The 27668-nt window shown below is 49.8% G+C and overlaps 1 protein-coding gene and 1 long non-coding RNA gene across 4 annotated transcripts; both read left to right on the top strand.

The window, feature by feature from the left end:
- The first annotated feature begins 26 nt into the window (after positions 1-26).
- Positions 27-27391, top strand: hectd3 (HECT domain containing 3). 3 transcript variants are annotated; one of them, XM_029706080.1, is made up of 19 exons: positions 27-507; positions 1590-1750; positions 1970-2062; positions 2439-2574; positions 3548-3669; positions 10573-10686; positions 10833-10915; positions 11452-11617; positions 12537-12618; positions 18876-19058; positions 19135-19187; positions 19365-19533; positions 22320-22523; positions 22800-23006; positions 23097-23226; positions 23433-23507; positions 23601-23682; positions 24876-24947; positions 26740-27391. In XM_029706080.1, the coding sequence occupies exons 1-19, from the start codon at positions 154-156 to the stop codon at positions 26822-26824; spliced, it is 2571 nt and encodes an 856-aa protein (XP_029561940.1). In that variant the 5' UTR covers positions 27-153; the 3' UTR covers positions 26825-27391. The 3 variants fall into 3 exon arrangements, with proteins under 3 accessions (XP_029561940.1, XP_029561939.1, XP_029561941.1); XM_029706079.1 differs by having other exon boundaries at positions 10833-10924; XM_029706081.1 differs by lacking the exons at positions 24876-24947; positions 26740-27391 and adding an exon at positions 24181-24445 and having other exon boundaries at positions 10833-10924.
- On the top strand, positions 19546-20428 carry LOC115157652 (uncharacterized). The gene is made up of 2 exons (XR_003868499.1): positions 19546-19796; positions 19838-20428. It is a non-coding gene; the product is annotated as an uncharacterized LOC115157652 (long non-coding RNA).
- Positions 27392-27668: the final 277 nt, after the last annotated feature.

The following is a 27668-nucleotide window of genomic DNA, read 5'->3' as shown; positions in this document are numbered from 1 at the left end:
TTATCCACGACAATCCTGGGGGAAAAAGGGGGAAAAAAAACCCTGAAATGTCAGGTGATGTCCACCATTGAAATGTGTGTTGACTGTGACGCATAGTTAGCTAGTTAACGAGCCCTTCCTGGCTTAGCTTTGAGTTGTTACCCCAGCAAAGACATGTCACCGGGCGATAACCCTCACGTTTTACTGGGTAGGATTCGGTTTCTCAACAAATGTATTGAATGTTTCAGAAAGAGCGAAGCTCTACCCGAGTGTCTATGTTTCGTCCCAAAAGAGGTATGTTATAAAATATGTAAAGATTCGTCGTCGAATTCAACCGCTTCGTCTAGTACGTCCACCGCCAACTCATCCGTCGGTAAGACCCTGGTTTCAGTTTGGGAGAGCCCCCATCAAGCTCTTCACAGTAAGAAGCTATGCAAATGCAACATCGAACCAAAGAAAGGGACGTGTATTCGAACAACGGGGGAAGAGTATTGCAACAGCCACGGCCTGTGGGTTAAAATCAACAAGGTAAGAAAGAGTTGAATGATTCATTGCTTTACACACTTCCTGGTTAGTGAAGTCATGTCTCCATTCTTGTTGCAGGACTGATCGCCTTTGCTCAGTACACATTTTGAGGCAGTTGTCCTTTAACCCTCTGTGTCTGCTTGTCTCTCTCTCTCTCTCTCTGTGTGTCTGCTTGTCTCTCTCTGTGTCTGCTTGTCTGTGTGTGTGTGTGTGTGTGTCTGCTTCTCTCTCTCTCTCTCTCTCTGTGTGTGTCTGCTTGTCTCTCTCTCTCTCTGTGTGTGTCTGCTTGTCTCTCTCTCTCTCTGTGTGTGTCTGCTTGTCTCTCTCTCTCTCTGTGTGTGTCTGCTTGTCTCTCTCTCTCTCTGTGTGTGTCTGCTTGTCTCTCTCTCTCTCTGTGTGTGTCTGCTTGTCTCTCTCTCTCTCTGTTTGTGTCTGCTTGTCTCTCTCTCTGCGTGTGTCTGCTTGTCTCTCTCTCTGCGTGTGTCTGCTTGTCTCTCTCTCTGCGTGTGTCTGCTTGTCTCTCTCTCTCTGCGTGTGTCTGCTTGTCTCTCTCTCTCTGCGTGTGTCTGCTTGTCTCTCTCTCTCTGCGTGTGTCTGCTTGTCTCTCTCTCTCTGTGTGTGTCTGCTTGTCTCTCTCTCTCTGTGTGTGTCTGTTTGTCTCTCTCTCTCTCTGTGTGTGTCTGTTTGTCTCTCTCTCTCTCTGTGTGTGTCTGTTTGTCTCTCTCTCTCTCTGCGTGTGTCTGTTTGTCTCTCTCTCTCTGCGTGTGTCTGTTTGTCTCTCTCTCTCTGCGTGTGTCTGTTTGTCTCTCTCTCTCTGCGTGTGTCTGTTTGTCTCTCTCTCTCTGCGTGTGTCTGTTTGTCTCTCTCTCTCTGCGTGTGTCTGCTTGTCTCTCTCTCTCTGCGTGTGTCTGCTTGTCTCTCTCTCTCTGCGTGTGTCTGCTTGTCTCTCTCTCTCTGCGTGTGTCTGCTTGTATCTCTCTCTCTGCGTGTGTCTGCTTGTCTCTCTCTGTGTGTGTGTGTGTCTGCTTGTCTCTCTCTCTCTGTGTGTGTGTGTCTGCTTGTCTCTCTCTCTGAATGTTTTCTAGGATCAGTTGGAGGAGCACCGTGTGGGTCAGGAGTGCGAGGAGGGCTGGGTCTTGGTCTGTAAACACACAGAGGGAGGAGACCGACTGGTACCTGTAGAATCACCTGAGACACTCGGCAGACACCAGCAGCTCTTCGGATATGACCACAAGCCCTGTGACAGGTGTGTAACAGAGGTGGTGTGTGTGTGTGTAACAGAGGTGGTGTGTGTGTGTGTGTGTGTGTGTGTGCAACAGGTGGTGTGTGTGAGTGTGTAACAGAGGTGGTGAGTGAGTGTGTGTGTAACAGAGGGTGTGAGTAACATTGTTTGAGACCTGAAGACTTGTAATGCCTCTGCTTGGTGCTTCAGCTCAGCGGTTTAACACGGTCTGCTCTCTGTCAGGTGGGAACAGGTGGTGGATGTAGAGAGTTCTCTTCACGTCGGTTCGAAACCCAAGGTCGCGGAGCCTGACGAAGCGGCTGTTCAGAAGCTCAGGTCAGTGTGTTTGGAGGCGAAGCCAGCTCATGGTCAAGCCCTAGTCCATGGGTGATGACAGGCTCTGAGCTATCTGGTCAAGCCCTGGTCCGTGGGTGATAACAGGCTCTGATGAGCTATCTGGTCAAGCCCTGGTCCGTGGGTGATAACAGGCTCTGATGAGCTATCTGGTCAAGCCCTGGTCCGTGGGTGATGACAGGCTCTGATGAGCTATCTGGTCAAGCCCTGGTCCATGGGTGATGACAGGCTCTGATGAGCTATCTGTTCAGTAGATATTGAGTCAGTTTGGACTCTCTCTCTCTGTAAAACAACAAACGGAATGAAGTTAAGGTGGCCTGGTCTAACCAACAGTACTGTTGCCTTCTCTGTTGTCCAGGTATGTTCCTCCCACCTGGACGTTTGAATATGACGAGGATCTGCTGCATTACTTCTACGACCACATTGGAAAGGAGGATGAGAACCTGGGCAGCGTCAAACAGTGTGTCACCAGCATTGACGTGTCCTCCTGCTCAGTGAGTAGTGTGTGTGTGTGTGTGTGTGTGTGTGTGTGTCACCAGCATCGACGTGTCCTCCTGCTCAGTGAGTAGTGTGTGTGTGTGTGTGTGTCACCAGCATCGACGTGTCCTCCTGCTCAGTGAGTAGTGTGTGTGTGTGTGTGTCACCAGCATCGACGTGTCCTCCTGCTCAGTGAGTAGTGTGTGTGTGTGTGTGTGTGTCACCAGCATCGATGTGTGCTCAGTGAGTAGTGTGTGTGTGTCACCAGCATCCTGCTCAGTGAGTAGTGTGTGTGTGTGTGTGTGTGTCACCAGCATCGATGTGTGCTCAGTGAGTAGTGTGTGTGTCAGTGTTAATTTCATCAACAATAAATATAATGGAAAAATACTCAACAACCTATTTTTTTTTTTTTTTCCTGACTAAAACTAGGACAGTGACGTGATGCCCTGGAATAAAACGATAACTATTATTAAATTATTTCAAATTTTAGTCGACGGAAATGTGAGGAGATGAGAATTCCATGTGAGACTAATGGACATTTGACATGAAGCTCCTTTGCACCTGTTTCATCTCATCATTAGTATGCTTCACATGAAGCTCCTTTAAAAAGCATTGGCATAGGTTACAATCTGACACAATTAGCCTATATGGTTAATTATAGCTGGCATTGGTTACAATCGGACACAATATCAGTGTTGCCAGCTAAGGTATACGAGGGGATAGTAGGCCTAGTTGGACAAGGCTATCTGAATGTGCACATGATGGAAGTTAGAGGTTAGCCTAAATATTCATAATTTAATAGAAAAATGCACTGACTAAAATGGCCGAATAAAACTAGACTAAAATTGTCCAGAGTTTTAGTCAACTGATAACTTAAGAAGATAATAAAATGGGACTAAGACTAAAATATATTTTAAAACAGAAAATGGGTGACAAAATGAACGTGTGTGTGTGTGTGTGTGTGTGTGTGTGTGTGTGTGTGTGTCTCAGGAGGACCCTAGTGGTGGGGCAGGTTGCCTGACAGATGGAGACACAGAGACCTACTGGGAGAGCGATGGGATGCAGGGACAACACTGGATCAGACTGCACATGAAGAGAGGCACCGTAGTCAAGTAAGTGGTACTGTCATACAGTCCTGCCACTGCCATGGCCAACCTGGGATGTATGTAGGTGGAGAATAGTGATGGGGCCTAGTATGGAACCTGGGGGGCCACTCCCTTTGGGGACAGGTGGAGAACAGTATGGAACCTGGGGGGCCACTCCCTTTGGGGACAGGTGGAGAACAGTATGGAACCTGGAGGGCCACTCCCTTTGGGGACAGGTGGAGAACAGTATGGAACCTGGGGGGGCACTCCCTTTGGGGACAGGTGGAGAACAGTATGGAACCTGGGGGGCGACTCCCTTTGGGGACAGGTGGAGAACAGTATGGAACCTGGGGGGCCACTCCCTTTGGGGACAGGTGGAGAATAGTATGGAACCTGGGGGGCCACTCCCCTGGGGACAGGTGGAGAACAGTATGGAACCTGGGGGGGCACTCCCTTTGGGGACAGGTGGAGAACAGTATGGAACCTTGGGGGGCACTCCCCTGGGGACAGGTGGAGAACAGTATGGAACCTGGAGGGCCACTCCCTTTGGGGACAGGTGGAGAACAGTATGGAACCTTGGGGGGCACTCCCTTTGGGGACAGGTGGAGAACAGTATGGAACCTGGGGGGCCACTCCCTTTGGGGACAGGTGGAGAACAGTATGGAACCTGGAGGGCCACTCCCTTTGGGGACAGGTGGAGAACAGTATGGAACCTGGGGGGCCACTCCCTTTGGGGACAGGTAGAGAACAGTATGGAACCTGGGGGGCGACTCCCTTTGGGGACAGGTGGAGAACAGTATGGAACCTGGGGGGGCACTCCCTTTGGGGACAGGTGGAGAACAGTATGGAACCTTGGGGGGCACTCCCCTGGGGACAGGTGGAGAACAGTATGGAACCTGGAGGGCCACTCCCTTTGGGGACAGGTGGAGAACAGTATGGAACCTTGGGGGGCACTCCCTTTGGGGACAGGTGGAGAACAGTATGGAACCTGGGGGGCCACTCCCTTTGGGGACAGGTGGAGAACAGTATGGAACCTGGGGGGCGACTCCCTTTGGGGACAGGTGGAGAACAGTATGGAACCTGGGGGGGGTACTCCCCTGGGGACAGGTGGAGAACAGTATGGAACCTGGAGGGCCACTCCCTTTGGGGACAGGTGGATAACAGTATGGAACCTGGAGGGCCACTCCCTTTGGGGACAGGTGGAGAACAGTATGGAACCTGGAGGGCCACTCCCTTTGGGGACAGGTGGAGAACAGTATGGAACCTGGGGGGGGCACTCCCCTGGGGACAGGTGGAGAACAGTATGGAACCTGGAGGGCCACTCCCTTTGGGGACAGGTGGAGAACAGTATGGAACCTGGGGGGGACACTCCCCTGGGGACAGGTGGAGAACAGTATGGAACCTGGAGGGCCACTCCCTTTGGGGACAGGTGGAGAACAGTATGGAACCTGGAGGGCCACTCCCTTTGGGGACAGGTAGAGAACAGTATGGAACCTGGGGGGGGGGCACTCCCTTTGGGGACAGGTGGAGAACAGTATGGAACCTGGGGGGCCACTCCCCTGGGGACAGGTGGAGAACAGTATGGAACCTGGGGGGCCACTCCCTTTGGGGACAGGTGGAGAACAGTATGGAACCTGGAGGGCCACTCCCTTTGGGGACAGGTGGAGAACAGTATGGAACCTGGGGGGGCACTCCCCTGGGGACAGGTGGCGAACAGTATGGAACCTTGGGGGGCCACTCCCTTTGGGGACAGGTGGTAAACAGTATGGAACCTTGGGGGGCACTCCCCTGGGGACAGGTGGAGAACAGTATGGAACCTGGAGGGGCCACTCCCTTTGGGGACAGGTGGAGAACAGTATGGAACCTGGGGGGCCACTCCCTTTGGGGACAGGTGGAGAACAGTATGGAACCTGGGGGGCCACTCCCTTTGGGGACAGGTGGAGAACAGTATGGAACCTGGAGGGCCACTCCCTTTGGGGACAGGTGGAGAACAGTATGGAACCTGGGGGGGCACTCCCTTTGGGGACAGGTGGAGAACAGTATGGAACCTGGGGGGCGACTCCCTTTGGGGACAGGTGGAGAACAGTATGGAACCTGGGGGGCCACTCCCTTTGGGGACAGGTGGAGAATAGTATGGAACCTGGGGGGCCACTCCCCTGGGGACAGGTGGAGAACAGTATGGAACCTGGGGGGGCACTCCCTTTGGGGACAGGTGGAGAACAGTATGGAACCTTGGGGGGCACTCCCCTGGGGACAGGTGGAGAACAGTATGGAACCTGGAGGGCCACTCCCTTTGGGGACAGGTGGAGAACAGTATGGAACCTTGGGGGGCACTCCCTTTGGGGACAGGTGGAGAACAGTATGGAACCTGGGGGGCCACTCCCTTTGGGGACAGGTGGAGAACAGTATGGAACCTGGAGGGCCACTCCCTTTGGGGACAGGTGGAGAACAGTATGGAACCTGGGGGGCCACTCCCTTTGGGGACAGGTAGAGAACAGTATGGAACCTGGGGGGCGACTCCCTTTGGGGACAGGTGGAGAACAGTATGGAACCTGGGGGGGCACTCCCTTTGGGGACAGGTGGAGAAAAGTATGGAACCTGGGGGGGCCACTCCCTTTGGGGACAGGTGGAGAACAGTATGGAACCTGGGGGGCCACTCCCCTGGGGACAGGTGGAGAACAGTATGGAACCTGGAGGGGGTACTCCCTTTGGGGACAGGTGGAGAACAGTATGGAACCTGGGGGGGGCACTCCCCTGGGGACAGGTAGAGAACAGTATGGAACCTGGAGGGCCACTCCCTTTGGGGACAGGTGGAGAACAGTATGGAACCTGGGGGGCGACTCCCTTTGGGGACAGGTGGAGAACAGTATGGAACCTGGGGGGGGTACTCCCCTGGGGACAGGTGGAGAACAGTATGGAACCTGGAGGGCCACTCCCTTTGGGGACAGGTGGAGAACAGTATGGAACCTGGAGGGCCACTCCCTTTGGGGACAGGTGGAGAACAGTATGGAACCTGGAGGGCCACTCCCTTTGGGGACAGGTGGAGAACAGTATGGAACCTGGGGGGGGCACTCCCCTGGGGACAGGTGGAGAACAGTATGGAACCTGGAGGGCCACTCCCTTTGGGGACAGGTGGAGAACAGTATGGAACCTGGGGGGGACACTCCCCTGGGGACAGGTGGAGAACAGTATGGAACCTGGAGGGCCACTCCCTTTGGGGACAGGTGGAGAACAGTATGGAACCTGGAGGGCCACTCCCTTTGGGGACAGGTAGAGAACAGTATGGAACCTGGGGGGGGGGGCACTCCCTTTGGGGACAGGTGGAGAACAGTATGGAACCTGGGGGGCCACTCCCCTGGGGACAGGTGGAGAACAGTATGGAACCTGGGGGGCCACTCCCTTTGGGGACAGGTGGAGAACAGTATGGAACCTGGAGGGCCACTCCCTTTGGGGACAGGTGGAGAACAGTATGGAACCTGGGGGGGCACTCCCCTGGGGACAGGTGGCGAACAGTATGGAACCTTGGGGGGCCACTCCCTTTGGGGACAGGTGGGAAACAGTATGGAACCTTGGGGGGCACTCCCCTGGGGACAGGTGGAGAACAGTATGGAACCTGGAGGGGCCACTCCCTTTGGGGACAGGTGGAGAACAGTATGGAACCTGGGGGGCCACTCCCTTTGGGGACAGGTGGAGAACAGTATGGAACCTGGGGGGCCACTCCCTTTGGGGACAGGTGGAGAACAGTATGGAACCTGGGGGGCCACTCCCTTTGGGGACAGGTAGAGAACAGTATGGAACCTGGAGGGCCACTCCCTTTGGGGACAGGTGGAGAACAGTATGGAACCTGGAGGGCCACTCCCTTTGGGGACAGGTGGAGAACAGTATGGAACCTGGGGGGCCACTCCCTTTGGGGACAGGTGGGAACAGTATGGAACCTTGGGGGGCACTCCCCTGGGGACAGGTGGAGAACAGTATGGAACCTGGAGGGCCACTCCCTTTGGGGACAGGTGGAGAACAGTATGGAACCTGGGGGGCCACTCCCTTTGGGGACAGGTGGAGAACAGTTTGGAACCTGGGGGCCACTCCCTTTGGGGACAGGTGGAGAACAGTATGGAACCTGGGGGGGCACTCCCTTTGGGGACAGGTGGAGAACAGTATGGAACCTGGAGGGCCACTCCCTTTGGGGACAGGTGGAGAACAGTATGGAACCTGGAGGGGGCCACTCCCTTTGGGGACAGGTGGAGAACAGTATGGAACCTGGGGGGGCCACTCCCTTTGGGGACAGGTGGAGAACAGTATGGAACCTGGGGGGGCCACTCCCTTTGGGGACAGGTGGAGAACAGTATGGAACCTGGGGGGGCCACTCCCTTTGGGGACAGGTGGAGAACAGTATGGAACCTGGGGGGGCCACTCCCTTTGGGGACAGGTGGAGAACAGTATGGAACCTGGGGGGCCACTCCCTTTGGGGACAGGTGGAGAACAGTATGGAACCTGGGGGGCCACTCCCTTTGGGGACAGGTGGAGAACAGTATGGAACCTGGAGGGCCACTCCCTTTGGGGACAGGTGGAGAACAGTATGGAACCTGGAGGGCCACTCCCTTTGGGGACAGGTAGAGAACAGTATGGAACCTGGGGGGGGGGCACTCCCTTTGGGGACAGGTGGAGAACAGTATGGAACCTGGGGGGCCACTCCCCTGGGGACAGGTGGAGAACAGTATGGAACCTGGGGGGCCACTCCCTTTGGGGACAGGTGGAGAACAGTATGGAACCTGGAGGGCCACTCCCTTTGGGGACAGGTGGCGAACAGTATGGAACCTTGGGGGGCCACTCCCTTTGGGGACAGGTGGAGAACAGTATGGAACCTGGGGGGGACACTCCCTTTGGGGACAGGTGGGAAACAGTATGGAACCTTGGGGGGCACTCCCCTGGGAACAGGTGGAGAACAGTATGGAACCTGGAGGGGCACTCCCTTTGGGGACAGGTGGAGAACAGTATGGAACCTGGGGGGCCACTCCCTTTGGGGACAGGTGGAGAACAGTATGGAACCTGGGGGGGCCACTCCCTTTGGGGACAGGTGGAGAACAGTATGGAACCTGGGGGGCCACTCCCTTTGGGGACAGGTGGAGAACAGTATGGAACCTGGGGGGCCACTCCCTTTGGGGACAGGTGGAGAACAGTATGGAACCTGGGGGGCCACTCTCTTTGGGGACCGGTAGAGGACAGTATGGAACCTTGGGGGGGCACTCCCTTTGGGGACAGGTAGAGAACAGTATGGAACCTGGGGGGCCACTCCCTTTGGGGACAGGTGGAGAACAGTATGGAACCTGGGGGGGCACTCCCCTGGGGACAGGTGGGAACAGTATGGAACCTTGGGGGGCACTCCCCTGGGGACAGGTGGAGAACAGTATGGAACCTGGGGGGCCACTCCCTTTGGGGACAGGTGGAGAACAGTATGGAACCTGGAGGGCCACTCCCTTTGGGGACAGGTGGAGAACAGTATGGAACCTGGGGGGGACACTCCCTTTGGGGACAGGTGGGAAACAGTATGGAACCTTGGGGGGCACTCCCCTGGGGACAGGTGGAGAACAGTATGGAACCTGGAGGGGCACTCCCTTTGGGGACAGGTGGAGAACAGTATGGAACCTGGGGGGCCACTCCCTTTGGGGACAGGTGGAGAACAGTATGGAACCTGGGGGGGCCACTCCCTTTGGGGACAGGTGGAGAACAGTATGGAACCTGGGGGGCCACTCCCTTTGGGGACAGGTGGAGAACAGTATGGAACCTGGGGGGCCACTCCCTTTGGGGACAGGTGGAGAACAGTATGGAACCTGGGGGGCCACTCCCTTTGGGGACAGGTGGAGAACAGTATGGAACCTGGGGGGCCACTCTCTTTGGGGACAGGTAGAGAACAGTATGGAATCTTGGGGGGGCACTCCCTTTGGGGACAGGTGGAGAACAGTATGGAACCTGGGGGGGCACTCCCCTGGGGACAGGTGGGAACAGTATGGAACCTGGGGGGCCACTCCCTTTGGGGACAGGTGGAGAACAGTATGGAACCTGGGGGGGCACTCCCCTGGGGACAGGTGGGAACAGTATGGAACCTTGGGGGGCACTCCCCTGGGGACAGGTAAAGAACAGTATGGAACCTGGGGGGGGCACTCCCTTTGGGGACAGGTGGAGAACAGTATGGAACCTGGGGGGCCACTCCCTTTGGGGACAGGTGGAGAACAGTATGGAACCTGGAGGGCCACTCCCTTTGGGGACAGGTAGAGAACAGTATGGAACCTGGGGGGGGGGCACTCCCTTTGGGGACAGGTGGAGAACAGTATGGAACCTGGAGGGCCACTCCCCTGGGGACAGGTGGAGAACAGTATGGAACCTGGGGGGCCACTCCCTTTGGGGACAGGTGGAGAACAGTATGGAACCTGGAGGGCCACTCCCTTTGGGGACAGGTGGAGAACAGTATGGAACCTGGGGGGGCACTCCCCTGGGGACAGGTGGAGAACAGTATGGAACCTGGAGGGGCACTCCCTTTGGGGACAGGTGGAGAACAGTATGGAACCTGGGGGGCCACTCCCTTTGGGGACAGGTGGAGAACAGTATGGAACCTTGGGGGGGCCACTCCCTTTGGTGACAGGTGGAGAACAGTATGGAACCTGGAGGGGCCACTCCCTTTGGGGACAGGTGGAGAACAGTATGGAACCTGGGGGGGCCACTCCCTTTGGGGACAGGTGGAGAACAGTATGGAACCTGGGGGGGGCACTCCCTTTGGGGACAGGTGGAGAACAGTATGGAACCTGGGGGGGCCACTCCCTTTGGGGACAGTCCATCATCAGATGACCACTAGCCCACCAAAACCATGACTTTAGTCAAGTCTTAGGAAGACCTGAGGAATAAACTTGAATATTGTTTTTGTGTTTTGTCCGGCAGTAAGCTGATCTTGACGGTCGATTCAACTGATGACAACTACATGCCTAAAAGAGTGACTGTGTTCGGAGGAGAAGGAGACAATCTGAAGAAGCTCAGCGATGTCACCATAGACGAGTAAGTTCCTCTAAAGAACACCTGGGCTGTATTCAGCAGAGCAAACTGAAGAAAATAGTTTTTTTTTTTAAACAGAGGAGGTGCTACATGAACTTGTAACTTTTTTGTTTTTGTTTTGTTTTGTTTTTTATTTATCTCTCCTTCAGCAATCTGATTGGTGAGGTGTGTGTGCTGGAAGACATGACGGCCCACCTGTCTGTCATAGAGGTTCGCATCGAGGAGTGCAGGGGTGAGAATGGTGGCTACACATTGAATAATTTAATATACACACAACTGTACTAATCATTTCCGGGCCTGTATTGACAAAGCATCTCAGTAGGAGTGCTGGTATAGGATCAGTTTTGCCTTTTTTGAAATAATAATAATGAATAACATATGGACAAGGGAAGGAGACCTGATTCTAGATCAGCGCTCTGAACAAGGCTCTGATCAAAGTTGTTAGAGCCTTGACAGACATCACATCCTGTCTAGCTGACGAACTAGACGAACCTTAGCTCTACCCTGTCGCCTTATCTGGGAGTGGCTCAGTGTCTTTTGTTGGCACACTGTAGATATCAACTTGGACTTTGGAAATAGAGAACTGTGCCTTGAATTAAATTCTGTATCAATCTCAGGCTTATCCACTTCCTGTCAGGACGTTAACATGTCTCTTCAGTGACTAGAACAATAATACATTCCAGTTAAAAATGAATAACACTTTTTACATTTTTTAAATGGACTCAACCTCTTCCTAACTTGTCTCTGGCTTTTGTCTTCCTGTCTCAGACGAGGGTATAGACGTTCGGATCAGAGGGCTGAAGATCAAGTCATCGTGTGAGAGAGACCTGGGGCTCAACGCGGACGTGTTTCAGTCTCCTAACTTAGTACGCTATCCTCGACTGGAGGGTACCCTGCCTGATGTCCTGTATCGCAGGGCCCTGGTTATACAGAGGTAAGACTCTACCCTGTCTGGAGGGGAGCCTGGTTATACAGAGGTAAGACTCTACCCTGTCTGATGTCCTTTATCGCAGGGCCCTGGTTATACAGAGGTAAGACCCTACCCTCTACCGCAGGGCCCTGGTTATACAGAGGTAAGACCCTACCCTCTACCGCAGGGCCCTGGTTATACAGAGGTAAGACCCTACCCTCTACCGCAGGGCCCTGGTTATACAGAGGTAAGACCCTACCCTCTACCGCAGGGCCCTGGTTATACAGAGGTAAGACCCTACCCTCTACCGCAGGGCCCTGGTTATACAGAGGTAAGACCCTACCCTCTACCGCAGGGCCCTGGTTATACAGAGGTAAGACCCTACCCTCTACCGCAGGGCCCTGGTTATACAGAGGTAAGACCCTACCCTCTACCGCAGGGCCCTGGTTATACAGAGGTAAGACCCTACCCTCTACCGCAGGGCCCTGGTTATACAGAGGTAAGACCCTACCCTCTACCGCAGGGCCCTGGTTATACAGAGGTAAGACCCTACCCTCTACCGCAGGGCCCTGGTTATACAGAGGTAAGACCCTACCCTCTACCGCAGGGCCCTGGTTATACAGAGGTAAGACCCTACCCTCTACCGCAGGGCCCTGGTTATACAGAGGTAAGACCCTACCCTCTACCGCAGGGCCCTGGTTATACAGAGGTAAGACCCTACCCTCTACCGCAGGGCCCTGGTTATACAGAGGTAAGACCCTACCCTCTACCGCAGGGCCCTGGTTATACAGAGGTAAGACCCTACCTGGTGGTGAACATGGAGCTTGTTGTGATCCTCATAAAACGCACCTGAGCCTCCTATTCTAACAAGATGAATGCTGGTCTATGGTGCTCTTCCCCTGTCTGGTCAGTTGGTGTTGTGACTCAGCTTGTGTGTCTTCAGGTTCATCTCGCTGCTGGACAGTCTCCTGCCACACCTGGTTCCAGCCTGGGACTACAGCCTGGCCACCTTCAACCACATCAAGGTACGTCTAGTGCTGGGCTGGAACAAAGACCTGCACTAGCTCCCCAGGACCAGGGAACACAGCACAGATGTCATGTCTAATCTGCTGGTGTAAAAAAACAAAAACATCTCTTTCCTTTCATCTTTAAAGGGACACTGACAGATTTCCGTTTACCTACTTACTCAGAGTTAGACCCAACTCATGGATGCCATTTTGTATATCAAATCAAATTTATTTATATAGCCCTTCGTACATCAGCTGATATCTCAAAGTGCTGTACAGAAACCCAGCCTAAAACCCCAAACAGCAAGCAATGCAGGTGTAGAAGCACGGTGGCTAGGAAAAACTCCCTAGGAAAAACTCCCTAGAAAGGCCAAAAACCTAGGAAGAAACCTAGAGAGGAACCAGGCTATGAGGGGTGGCCAGTCCTCTTCTGGCTGTGCCGGGTGGATATTATAACAGAACATGGTCAAGATGTTAAAATGTTCATAAATGACCAGCATGGTCAAATAATAATAATCATAGTAGTTGTCGAGGGTGCAACAAGTGTTAAGTTCATGTTTTAAGTATCCCTATATTTCTGTTATTACGGGGCTATCATTCAGTCAAGAGTGCGCCTGCGCAGGAAGTTAGTTCGTTGATGGACCTAGCCGTGAGTGTAATGGCTACCTTGTAGTGTGTTCATACAGTATAGTAAACTTTGTTAAACTGGAACCTTGTCATTGTGTCATTTCGAGTTAACATTGGTAGCAGAGGATGGCTAATAACTACAATGTGCCACCTCGCTTCGACGAGAAGAGGTCGTACGAAAGTTGGAAAAATGAACTTGGAATCTGGACACGGGTTACTAATCTGGACGCGAAAAAGCAAGCACTTGCGGTGGTATTATCGCTCGAGGGAAGAGCGAGAGATACAGCACTGGAAATATCCGTTGAGGATTTGAACAATGATGATGGTATGGGAACTTTGATCAGAGCACTGGATTCTGTATTTCTTAAAGAAGAGAAAGACCGTGCCTACGAGGCATATTCAAACTTTGACAGTGTTTCGAGAGATATTTCGGTTGCAATGACGGACTACATCATTGATTTCGAACAAAGGTACAATAGGATGCGCAAGTACGACATGGTTCTCCCGGATGCAGTGTTAGCTTTCAAGTTGCTCGATACTGCCTGTCTAGATGGTAGGGAGAAACAGTTGGCTTTGACTGCTTGTACTGTACTGACTTTTGCATCAATGAAGTCGGCACTAAAAATAATTTTGGGTGAAAAGACGTCTGTCGCGCCTTTAACAGATGGAATGCAAGCGAGTGACGGAGCATATTACACTGAGCAGCAGAGAAAAAGCGCCAAAAAGTCATGTTCTCAAGACAACCTGAAGAGGGCGCCATTTCCCGGAACAAATCCACTGGACAAATATGGAAGGAGATGAAAATGTGCTGTTTGTCAAAGCACTTACCATTGGGTTAAACACTGTCCTCATACAAATGAACAAGTTAAACTAACAGAGGAAAATGTAAACACAGATATAGAGCAGTGTAACATTACACTGTTTTCAAATGAATCTGCTTCTGATACTGAGATTTTTATAGTTGAATCCTTAGGATCTGCTGTGATTGATACTGCATGTACACGCACAGTGTGTGGTGCAAAATGGCTTGATAGCTATGTTAGTGAACTAAATATGAAAGAAGTACAAAATATGATTGACACACCAAGCAACAGAGCTTTCAAATTTGGAGATGGGAGAATTGTCCATTCTACCAAGAGAGTTAAGATACCAGCAAAAATTGGTCAGACTAAGTGTCACATTGAAACAGAGGTGGTCCCTACAGATATCCCCTTACTATTAAGCAAAGCTTCCCTCAAGAAGGCAGGGGCTGTACTAGACATAAAAAATGACAAGGCAGTGATGTTTAAACAACCAGTGACTCTTGAACTTACTACCTCAGGCCACTATTGTGTAAACATTTTAGACAAAGACATCACACAGAGTCCATGCAAAAATGAGATTCGGACGGACACAGAGCACATGGAGATTCTGACAGTCACAGAGAACATGAACACGAAAGAAAAACACAAAGTATTGTTAAAGCTTCCACAAACAGTTTGGACATGCTACAGTTGACAGACTTCAGAAGTTACTCAGCAGTTCAGGGAATAATGATGATGAGAGTATTTCCATTCTACAGCAGATAGTTAACAATTGTGAGACATGTCAAAAATACAGTAAACCTAAGCCCAAACCAGCTGTTGGTTTGCCACTAGCTTCCAAGTACAATGAAACAGTGGCTGTAGATCTACATGAGTTAGCACCAAGTGTGTGGTACCTTCACATAATCGACCACTTCACACGCTTCAGCGCTGGAAGCATTGTGAATACAAAGAAACCCAGTGACATTGTCAGGCACCTCATGCATTCCTGGGTAAGTGTGCATGGCCCGCCCCAGAAATGGTACAGTGACAATGGAGGAGAATTCAATAATAATGAAATAGAGAAATGGCAGAGAAATTCAACATGGAAGTAAAGACAACTGCTGCATACAGTCCATGGAGCAATGGACTTCTGGACAGACACAATCAAACACTCACAGAGATCATGCTGAAAGTGAAGCAAGACAATGGATGTGACTGGAACACAGCCCTAGATTGGGCTTTGATGGCAAAAAACTCAATGCACAATGTTCATGGTTACAGTCCATACCAACTAGTGTTCGGGCAGAACCCTAATCTTCCCTCTGTACTGGTTGACAAGCCACCAGCACTAGAAGGGGCCAGTGTGAGTGCATGGGTGGGACAGCACCTGTCAGCACTACATGCAGCGAGAAAAGCGTTCACTGAAGCAGAGTGCTCAGAAAGAATTCGCAGGGCTCTGCGTAAACAGCTACGACCTACCGATGAGAAGTACGAAACTGGAAACAAAGTGTACTACAAACGAGTTGACTGTCAAGAGTGGAAGGGACCGGGAGTAGTCATTGGCCAAGATGGTGTGGTGATATTTGTGAGGCACGGAGGCATCATTGTCAGGGTGCATCACTCAAGATTGCGGAAAGTAAATGATCAACAAGATAGAGGGGCTGTTGCTGAGAATCATCCTAATGAAAAGGAGACAGTAACAGACACAAACCTACCAGATGTCATATCCAATGATATGGACACTGAAACTGACACAGGAAATGGAGCAGAGACCTTCAAACATGCCACAGATAATACTGTTGAGCGTTCAAATGAGGAAAACATTCAACAACAGCCACATGTGTTAAGACAACATGGATGTTCCAATCTGAAAACTGGACAAACTGTTAAATACATGGACAGAGAAAGTGGTATTCCACATACAGCAACCGTCATTGGACGAGCAGGAAAAGCCAAAGGAAAACACCAGAACTGGTACAACTTGCAGTACTCTGAACCAGTTACACTTTCTGGTACAACAGGGTCAGCTGACCTGTCACTTGTAGATAATCTCAGAATTGAACCAATGGAAAATCGAGAAAAACAGAATGACATTCAAAATGATGATGTACTTGAAACAAAGGACGTGTCATTTGACTCAGCTAAGCTAGATGAGCTCAGTAATTGGAGGAAAAATGGAGTGTTTGAGGAAGTTACAGACATTGGCCAAACATGTGTCTCAACAAGGTGGGTGTGTACCCTTAAAGAGTCCTTAACTGGAATCGTGCCTAAAGCACGTCTAGTGGCTAGAGGTTTAGAGGAGCTGGCTGCTAAACAACTCCCAAAAGACTCACCGACATGCGGCTCAGAGTCACTCAGATTGCTGATGTCAGTGATCTGCCAGAAAAAATGGAAACTTAATTCCATAGACATCAAATCTGCATTTTTGCAGGGAACAGAGCTGTCAAGGGACATTCACATCCGACCTCCGCCTGAAGCTAAATGCGAAGGAACACTGGAAACTAAAGAAGTGTGTGTATGGACTGGCAGATGCATCACTCTACTGGTACAACAAAGTCAACGCAACAATGCTGAATACAGGTGGAAAACTGTCACAAGTGGATCCTGCAGTCTTCTATTGGCTTGATCAAGACTGCGATGTGACTGGAGTACTTGCCTGTCATGTTGATGACTTCATCTGGGGTGGCTCACAGACCTTTGCTACAACTGTGATTCCACACCTCAAATCTGTTTTTCAGGTCGGCCGTGAGGAGCATGATAGTTTTTGTTATGTTGGCATAGAGTTTATTACAGTTGATGGGACAATACTGATGCAACAGGAGAGCTGTATCAAGAATCTTCAACCCATTCACATGGATTCTTCAAGAGCCGTACAAAGGAATTCCCCTCTGTGGAATTGAAGCTGATCAATTGAGGTCAAAGAGAGGACAAATTTTATGGGTTGCTAGACAGAGTAGACCTGATGTAATGTTTGATGGTTGCAACTTGGCATCTAACACAAAACACGCCACTGTACAAACCATTCATGAGGCAAACAAAGTTGTTCGTAAACTGAAATCACAACAAGTGACTTTAAAGTTTCAGCATTTTGGAAAAGATGACTCTTTGAAACTAGTTGTCTTCAGTGATGCTTCGCTAGGGAACCTTACAGATGGAGGCACACAAGGTGGACATCTAATCGTGTTAATGGGTGAAGGAGGAAGATTCTCACCTATCTGTTGGCAGTCAAAAAGGATCAGAAGGGTTGTCCGAAGCACACTTGCTGGAGAAACACTTGCTCTTGCGGATGGAATTGACAATGCGATCTTTCTTGCAACTCTGTTCTCAGAGCTTACCACTGGTGAGACAAAACGGCACGTTCTACCTGTAGTTTGTGTCACTGACAACTACTCATTAGTTGATGCTTTGACGTCAACCAAGTCTGTCACAGAGAAAAGACTTCGTCTTGAGATCAGCAGCATCAAGGAACTTATTCAAGCACAGAGAATCCAGCGGATTCTGTGGTCGACCACAAAGGAACAGCTTGCTGACTGTCTGACTAAAAAGGGAGCATCCGGTCTTGTGCTCCTACAGGCTCTCAGTAATGGAAAGTGGCAGCTTGAGTAATACAAATAAAAACTGTCACACAACCCATTTGTAATGGGGAACTTGAATAATACTTGGACATTTAATTATGTTGTTGATGTTTAATTTGTCTTTAAAGAAAAGGGGGAGATTGTTAAGTTCATGTTTTAAGTATCCCTATATTTCTGTTATTACGGGGCTATCATTCAGTCAAGAGTGCGCCTGCGCAGGAAGTTAGTTCGTTGATGGACCTAGCCGTGAGTGTAATGGCTACCTTGTAGTGTGTTCATACAGTATAGTAAACTTTGTTAAACTGGAACCTTGTCATTGTGTCATTTCGAGTTAACAACAAGCACGTCCGGTGAACAGGTCAGGGTTCCATAGCCGCAGGCAGAACAGTTGAAACTGGAGCAGCAGCATGGCCAGGTGGACTGGGGACAGCAAGGAGTCATCATGCCAGGTAGTTCCGAGGCATGGTTCTAGGGCTCAGGTCTTCCGAGAGAAAGAATGAAAGAGAGAAAGAGAGAATTAGAGAGAGCATATTTAAATTCACACAGGACACCGGATAAGACAAGAGAAATACTCCAGATGTAACAGACTGACCCTAGCCCCCCGACACATAAACTACTGCAGCATAAATATTGGAGGCTGAGACAGGAGGGATCAGAAGACACTGTGGCCCAATCCGATGATACCCCCGGACAGGGCCAACCAGGCAGGATATAACCCCACCCACTTTGCCAAAGCACAGCCCCCACACCACTAGAGGGATGTCTCCAACCACCAACTTACCGTCCTAAGACAAGGCCGAGTATAGCCCACAAGATCTCCGCCACTGTCCCATTTATAGCATCTGTGAGGACACGGGCATCTCCGTGAGATGGTTGTACCGTTGCGATCTCTTAAGACAACTGGGAAAGAATGAGGAAGTGGATATAATTTGTTTTCCTTTTTGATTATCAGTGAAATTAACACATTTTATAAAATGTTGATTTACTATGAATAGCATTTGGAGACTATAAATGGTCAACCACACATGTTTGGAGTAGAAAGTTTTTTTCCCTTGCTTTTGAGAGGAGCTGGCTACTGTACCTGGAGACTTCCAGCAATTGCGCTAAGCTAACTTCAATTATCTCCAAACTGCACATCAGAGACATAAAATAGTATATGAGTCGGTCTAACTCTGGGTAAGTAGATAAACTACCTAAATCTTGCAGTGTCCCTTTTAAAAAAAGAAAGTTTTTATTATTATTATTACCTCCAGTACATTGACCGTTGTTGTTCTATTCTGCCCCCTAGAGTATCAAGCCATTCCTGCTGCTGTCGAAGCGTCGCTCGGCCCTGATCACCCAGTGTCTGAAGGACTCGGAGACCAGCAAGCCTAACTTTATGCCTCGGCTTTATATTAACCGTAGACTGGCCATGGAGCACAGAGACAACCCCTCACTAGACCCTACTGCTAAGAACGCTGTCTTCACACAGGTAGTGGAGGGTGTGTGTTTGTGTGTGTGTGTTGTAGCTATATGATTTTGGACATCCTGGTTTTTAACCCATGCAGGTGTACGAGGGTCTGAAGCCATCCGATAAGTTTGAGAAGATTTTGGACTACAGGTACAGTGATCTTCTCTCTCTACCCAGCATCCTTATTGACCGTCACATTTACTTAACTGTCGTTCTCAGGAAGCTGAATCTAAAAGATGGTGAAATGAATGTGTTAATAAAAGGCTGTTTATCATAACAGATTTGAAAGGAAAATAAACTAGCGATGATTATGTTGTTGTTGATCAGATGGCCAGCACGTTACGACCAGTGGTGGGAGTGTAAGTTCATAGCAGAGGGCATCATCGACCAAGGAGGTGGTTTTAGAGACAGTCTGGCAGACATGTCTGAAGAGCTGTGTCCCAGTTCAGCAGAATGCCCCCTGCCCTTACCCTTCTTCAACAGGACATCTAACCAGGTAACTACCGCTACCTCTTTAACAACTAACCAGGTAACTACCCCTAAACCTCTACCTCTTTAACAACTAACCGGGTAACTACCCCTAATCCGCTACCTCTTTTACATCTAACCAGGTAACTACCCCTAAACCGCTACCTCCTTTATAACTAACCAGTTAACTACCCCTACCTCTTTTACATCTAACCAGGTAACTACCTCTACCTCTTTTACATCTAACCAGGTAACTACCCCTAAACCGCTACCTCCTTTATAACTAACCAGGTAACTAACCCTAAACCGCTACCTCCTTTATAACTAACCAGTTAACTACCCCTACCTCTTTTACATCTAACCAGGTAACTACCTCTACCTCTTTAACAACTAACCAGGTAACTAACCCTAAACCGCTACCTCTTTTACAACTAACCAGGTAACTAACCCTAAACCGCTACCTCTTTTACAACTAACCAGGTAACTAACCCTAAACCGCTACCTCTTTTACATCTAACCAGGTAACTACCTCTACCTCTTTTACATCTAACCAGGTAACTACCTCTACCTCTTTTACATCTAACCAGGTAACTACCCCTAAACCGCTACCTCCTTTATAACTAACCAGGTAACTAACCCTAAACCGCTACCTCTTTTACATCTAACCAGGTAACTAACCCTAAACCTCTACCTCTTTTACATCTAACCAGGTAACTAACCCTAAACCGCTACCTCTTTTACAACTAACCAGGTAACTAACCCTAAACCGCTACCTCTTTTACATCTAACCAGGTAACTAACCCTAAACCGCTACCTCTTTTACAACTAACCAGGTAACTAACCCTAAACCGCTACCTCTTTTACATCTAACCAGGTAACTAACCCTAAACCGCTACCTCTTTTACAACTAACCAGGTAACTAACCCTAAACCGCTACCTCTTTTACATCTAACCAGGTAACTAACCCTTAACCTCTACCTCTTTTACAAGTAACCAGGTAATGAATCCTGCTAACTGTTCTCTCCAGCCCGGACCCGTTGTTACCAATGTGGGTTCAATACTGAAATAGGAGGATTTCTTTTCTTTTCTTACTCTGCTATATGTTTGATATTTGGAAGAAGTGTCAACTGATTTCAACCCAGGGGGGAGGCTAGTATTTCAACCCGGGGGGGAGGCTAGTATTTCAACCGGGGGGGAGGCTAGTATTTCAACCGGGGGGAGGCAAGTATTTCAACCGGGGGGGAGGCTAGTAATTTCAACCGGGGGGGCTAGTATTTCAACCGGGGGGGGCTAGTATTTCAACCGGGGGGGGGAGGCTAGTATTTCAACCGGGGGGGGGGGAGGCTAGTATTTCAACCGGGGGGGGAGGCTAGTATTTCAACCGGGGGGGAGGCTAGTATTTCAACCGGGGGGGAGGCTAGTATTTCAACCGGGGGGGGGAGGCTAGTATTTCAACCGGGGGGGGGAGGCTAGTATTTCAACCGGGGGGGGGAGGCTAGTATTTCAACCGGGGGGGGGGGAGGCTAGTATTTCAACCGGGGGGGGGGGGGGGGGGAGGCTAGTATTTCAACCGGGGGGGGGGGGGGGGAGGCTAGTATTTCAACCGGGGGGGGGGGGGGGAGGCTAGTATTTCAACCGGGGGGGGGGAGGCTAGTATTTCAACCGGGGGGGGGGGGGGGGGGCTAGTATTTCAACCGGGGGGGGGGGGGGGGGGGGCTAGTATTTCAACCGGGGGGGGGGGGGGGGGAGGCTAGTATTTCAACCGGGGGGGGGGGGGAGGCTAGTATTTCAACCGGGGGGGGGGGGGGGGAGGCTAGTAATTTCAACCGGGGGGGGGGGGAGGCTAGTAATTTCAACCGGGGGGGGGGGAGGCTAGTAATTTCAACCGGGGGGGGCTAGTAATTTCAACCGGGGGGAGGCTAGTATTTCAACCGGGGGGAGGCTAGTATTTCAACCGGGGAGGGGGGGGAGGCTAGTATTTCAACCGGGGAGGGGGGGGAGGCTAGTATTTCAACCGGGGGCTGGGGGGAGGCTAGTATTTCAACCGGGGGGGAGGCTAGTATTTCAACCGGGGGGGAGGCTAGTATTTCAACCGGGGGGTAGGCTAGTATTTCAACCGGGGGGTAGGCTAGTATTTCAACCGGGGGGGGGGGGAGGCTAGTATTTCAACCGGGAGGGGGGGGAGGCTAGTATTTCAACCGGGGGGGGGGGGGGGGAGGCTAGTATTTCAACCGGGGGGGGGGGGGGGAGGCTAGTATTTCAACCGGGGGGGGAGGCTAGTATTTCAACCGGGGGGGGAGGCTAGTATTTCAACCGGGGGGGGAGGCTAGTATTTCAACCGGGGGGGAAGGCTTGTAATTTCAACCGGGGGGGAAGGCTTGTAATTTCAACCGGGGGGGAGGCTAGTAATTTCAACCGGGGGGGGAGGCTAGTAATTTCAACCGGGGGGGGGGAGGCTAGTATTTCAACCGGGGGGGGGGGAGGCTAGTATTTCAACCGGGGGGGAGGGAGGCTAGTATTTCAACCGGGGGGGGAGGCTAGTATTTCAACCGGGGGGGGAGGCTAGTATTTCAACCGGGGGGGGAGGCTAGTATTTCAACCGGGGGGGGTGGCCAAGTATTACAACCGGGGGGGAGGGGCTAGTATTTCAACCAACCAGGGGGGGAGGAGGCTAATATTACAACCAGGGGGGAGAACTAGTATTACAACCAGGGGAGGAGGCTAGTATTACAACCGGGGGGGAGGGGCTAGTATTTCAACCAACCAGGGGGGAGGCTAGTATTACATGACCTACAGTTTAGTTTCTGCTCCCAGGGAACAGGCGAGGCCAGAGACCACTATGTCCCCAACCCGTCCTGCAAAGAGTTCCACAAGTTTGAGTGGATCGGACAGCTGATGGGAGCCGCTCTCCGAGGAAAGGACTTCCTGGTGTTGGCTCTGCCTGGTCTGGTGTGGAAACAGTTAACAGGGGAGGCTGTCAGCTGGAGCAAAGACTTCCCTGCTGTTGACTCTGTCCTGGTGAGCACTGTGCTGTTGTCACATCTGACATAACTGACTTGAGCGTAAATCATACATTGATGTAAAAGACAACTGTGAAAAAAATGGCAGAACTCAAGTTAGGATTCAGTCCACCGACGGCTTCATCCTTGGCATACTTATTGAAGCTTGTATCTATTCTGTTTCTATAGGCGATACAATCGCTAGTTGCAATATTCTGACAATGCAATGGATAATATTGTATTTCCCGTCTGTTTTTAAAATGTTAGTTTGCTTCTGTTCTGTGTCTCTCTAAAGGTCAAGCTGCTGGAGGCCATGGAGGTCATGGACCAGGAGACATTTGACTTTAAGTTTGGGGAGGAATTGGTGTACACTACCCTGCTGAGTGACGGCAGACTGGTCGAGCTGGTACCAGGCGGCTGCAATCAGGTGGTACGGTACCAAGACCGCAAGGAATTCATTCACCTGGTACAGAAGGCACGCCTGGAGGAGAGCAGACACCAGGTGGGAAAGGGGGTTTTCAGATGGCCCTCATGCCGGGTCTGGGTTGTCTCGTGTGGAGGGAGATGTAACCCACACATGTGTCTGTTCCAGATCTGTGCTATGCAGGCGGGGCTGGTGAAGGTAGTGCCTCAGGCCGTCCTGGATCTGCTGACCTGGCAGGAAGTGGAGAAGAAAGTCTGTGGAGACCCGGAGATCACCGTGGAGGCACTCAAACGACTCAGTGAGTAATCAGACAGACCTTGGATGTGGTTGGAAGATAGGCCAGGCTGTAGACCCAGATAGACTCAGTACCGTCACAAATGTGGCCCCGTCTTATGTCCCCTCTCCACATTAGGTTGATAATAAACCATAGGGTTGTCTCTCTCTCTCTCTCTCCACATTAGGTTGATAATAAACCATAGTGTTCTCTCTCTCTCTCTCCTACAGCTCGATATGAGGACTTGGAGCAGACTGATGTCAGGGTACAGTACCTGTGGGAAGCTCTCATGAACTTCACTAACGGTCAGTTAAAACCGTCTTCTTTCTGGTCTCTGTATCTTCTGTCCTCTGTTCACTCACTAACTCTCTGACTGTTCCCTCCTCTTCCTCTTCCAGAGGACCGCAGCCGGTTCCTGAGGTTTGTGACCGGGAGGAGCCGTCTTCCTGCTCCCATCTACATCTTCCCTGACAAACAAGGGTACGTTAGTAGGACGCCTTTTAGCGTAGGTTAGCAGGATGTCTTTCAGCGTAGGTTAGCAGGACGCCTTTTAGCGTAGGTTAGCAGGACGCCTTTTAGCGTAGGTTAGCAGGACGCCTTTTAGCGTAGGTTAGCAGGACGCCTTTCAACGTAGGTTAGCAGGACGCCTTTTAGCGTAGGTTAGCAGGACGCCTTTTAGCGTAGGTTAGCAGGACGCCTTTTAGCGTAGGTTAGCAGGACGCCTTTCAACGTAGGTTAGCAGGACGCCTTTTAGCGTAGGTTAGCAGTACGCCTTTTAGCGTAGGTTAGCAGGACGCCTTTTAGCGTAGGTTAGCAGGACGCCTTTTAGCGTAGGTTAGCAGGACGCCTTTTAGCGTAGGTTAGCAGGACGCCTTTTAGCGTGCGTTAGTAGGATGCAATCCCAAAGCAAATACCTTATAAGATAATGCTTTTATGCTGGTGTTATTACTTTTTATAACGTCTTTCCCTAACCTCTAGCTCTGAGACTACAGATGCATTATAACAGCTTTCCCTAATCTCTAGCTCTGAGGCTACAGATGCATTATAACAGCTTTGGTTTCCCTAACCTCTAGCTCTGAGGCTACAGATTCATTATAACAGCTTTGGTTTCCCTAACCTCTAGCTCTGAGCCTACAGATGCATTATAACAGCTTTGGTTTCCCTAACCTCTAGCTCTGAGACTACAGATGCATTATAACAGCTTTGGTTTTCTAAACCTCTAGCTCTGAGACTACAGATGCATTATAACAGCTTTGGTTTCCCTAACCTCTAGCTCTGAGACTACAGATGCATTATAACAGCTTTGGTTTCCCTAACCTCTAGCTCTGAGACTACAGATGCATTATAACAGCTTTGGTTTCCCTAACTTCTAGCTCTGAGACTACAGATGCATTATAACAGCTTTGGTTTCCCTAACCTCTAGCTCTGAGACTACAGATGCATTATAACAGCTTTGGTTTCCCTAACCTCTAGCTCTGAGACTACAGATGCATTATAACAGCTTTGGTTTCCCTAACCTCTAGCTCTGAGACTACAGATGCATTATAACAGCTTTGGTTTCCTTAACCTCTAGCTCTGAGACTACAGATGCATTATAACAGCTTTGGTTTCCCTAACCTCTAGCTCTGAGACTACAGATGCATTATAACAGCTTTGGTTTCCCTAACCTCTAGCTCTGAGACTACAGATGCATTGCCACAGTCCTCTACCTGCTCCAGTACCCTGTATCTACCCAACTACCCCAGGTGAGTTTTAATGGCAATTCTCTCTACTGTTATCAGAATATTTTAAAGGTACAGGTGAAGTCAGAAGTTTACATACACTTAGGTTGGAGTCATTAAAACTCGTTTTTCAACCACTCCACAAATTTCTTGTTAACAAACTATAGTTTTGGCAAGTCGGTTAGGACATCCGCTTTTTTTTTCAACAATTGTTTACAGACAGATTATTTCACTTATAATTCACTGTATCACAATTGCAGTGGGTCAGAAGTTTACATACGCTAAGTTGACTGTGCCTTTAAACAGCTTGGAAAATTCCAGAAAATGATGCCATGGCTTTAGAAGCTTCTGATAGGCTAATTGACATAATTTGAGTCAATTGGAGGTGTACCTGTGGATGTATTTCAAGGACTACCTTCAAACTCAGTGCCTCTTTGCTTGACATCATGGGAAAATCAAAAGAAATCAGCCAAGACCTCAGAAAAAATGTAGACTTCCACAAGTCTGGTTCATCCTTGGGGGCAATTTCCAAACGCCTGAAGGTACCAGCTTCATCTGTACAAACAATAGTACGCAAGTATAAACACCATGGGACCACGCAGCCGTCATACCGCTCAGGAAGGAGACACGTTCTGTCTCCTAGAGATGAACGTACTTTGGTGCGAAAAGTGCAAATCAATCCCAGAACAACAGCAAAGGACCTTGTGAAGACGCTGGAGGAAACGGGTACAAAAGTATCTATATCCACAGTAAAACAAGTCCTATATCGACATAACCTGAAAGGCTGCTCAACAAGGAAGAAGCCACTGCTCCAAAATCGCCATTAAAAAATCCAGACTACGGTTTGCAACTGCACATGGGGACAAAGATCATACTTTTTGGAGAAATGTCCTCTGGTCTGATGAAACAAAAATAGAACTGTTTGGCCATAATGACCATCATTATGTTTGGAGGAAAAAGGGGGAGGCTTGCAAGCCGAAGAACACCATCCCAACTGTGAAGCACGGGGGTGGCAGCATCATGTTGTGGGGGTGCACTTCACAAAATAGATGGCATCATGAGGAAGAAAATTATGTGGATATATTGAAGCAACATCTCAAGACATCAGTCAGGAAGTTAAAGCTTGGTCGCAAATGGGTCTTCCAAATGGACAATGACCCCAAGCATACTTACATAGTTGTGGCAAAATGGCTTAAGGACAACAAAGGTATTGGAGTGACCATCACAAAGCCCTGACCTCAATCCTATAGAAAATTTGTGGGCAGAACTGAAAAAGCGTGTGCGAGCAAGGAGGCCTACAAACCTGACTCAGTTACACCAGCTCTGTCAGGAGGAAAGGGCCAAAATTCACCCAACTTATTGTGGGAAGCTTGTGGAAGGCTACCTGACACGTTTGACCCAAGTTAAACAATTTAAAGGCAATGCTACCAAATACTAATTGAGTATGTACACTTCTGACCCACTGGGAATGTGATGACAGAAATAAAAGCTCAAATAAATCAATTCTCTCTACTATTATTCTGACATTTCACATTCTTAAAATAAAGTGGTGATCCTAACTGACCTAAAACAGGGAATTTTTACTAGGATTAAATGTCAGGGATAGCGAAAAAACTGAGTTTAAATGTATTTGGCGAAGGAGTATGTAAACTTCTGACTTCAACTGTATGTGGTTTATCTTTTGTTCCATATAACGGAGATTGTAGATGTGATAGATGTCTCTAGTGAGAGACACTCTTCCACGGTCTCTAGTAAAAGCTCATGAAATAATATTTCAGTCTCTAATTCCATGACTTTGCGTCCCTGTCCCCTGCAGTGCGAAAGTGTGTGAGGACAAGCTGCGCTATGCTGCCTACAACTGTGTTGCCATCGACACTGACATGAGTCCCTGGGAGGAGTGACCACGCCCACATAGCAGTTTTATGCCACGCCCACCTGTATTTATGCAGCATTTATAACGAGTGGGGTAAACGCCGAACATAGTACTTGTAAACTGGGAGCAACAAGTTGTTTGCATTCATGTGCTTTGAACTTATTGAGAATGCCGATTTGGCTAATGTAATGAACGCAGCATTAGCATCACTATCTGGAGCTGCTGCCAAAGCCTATTATCATTTATAAACTGGGTGGTTTGAGACCTGAATGCTGATTGGCTGAAAGCTGTGGTATATCCAACCGTATACCATGGGTATGACAAAACAGATTTTTACTGATCTAATTATGTTGTTAACCAGTTTATAATAGCAATAAGGCACCTCGGGTGTTTTGTGATATATGGCCAATATACCACGGCTAAGGGCTGTGTCCAGGCACTCTGCGTTGCGTCGTGTCTAAGAACAGCCCTAAGCTGTGGTATATTGGCCATATACCACACCCCCTCGGGCCTTATTGCTTAATTATACCATATCTACAATGTTGCCAACTTATTACAGATGTACTGTACATAATAAACTAATGAAGAAATATAATTAACATGACTTCTGATGTTTTACTTTTCATAATATGGGGAATATTCCAATGTATGAACCAGTCAAGTCTTTCACTTGAACTCTGAAGCATTTATTTGAGCTGCGATTTCTGAGGCTGGTATCTCTAATTAACTTGTCCTCTGCAGCAGAGGTAACTCTGGGTCTTCCTTTCCTGTGGCGGTCGTCACGAGAGCCAGTTTCATCATAGGGCTTGATGGGTTTTTGCGACTGCACTTGAAGAAACGTTCAAAGTTCTTGAAATGTTCTGTATTGACTG

The sequence above is a fragment of the Salmo trutta genome, chromosome 21 (genome assembly GCF_901001165.1).
Source record: "Salmo trutta chromosome 21, fSalTru1.1, whole genome shotgun sequence".
NCBI lineage: Eukaryota > Metazoa > Chordata > Actinopteri > Salmoniformes > Salmonidae > Salmo > Salmo trutta.
Note: the sequence above shows the minus strand (reverse complement) of the source record. Positions and strands in the feature narration are given on the sequence as shown.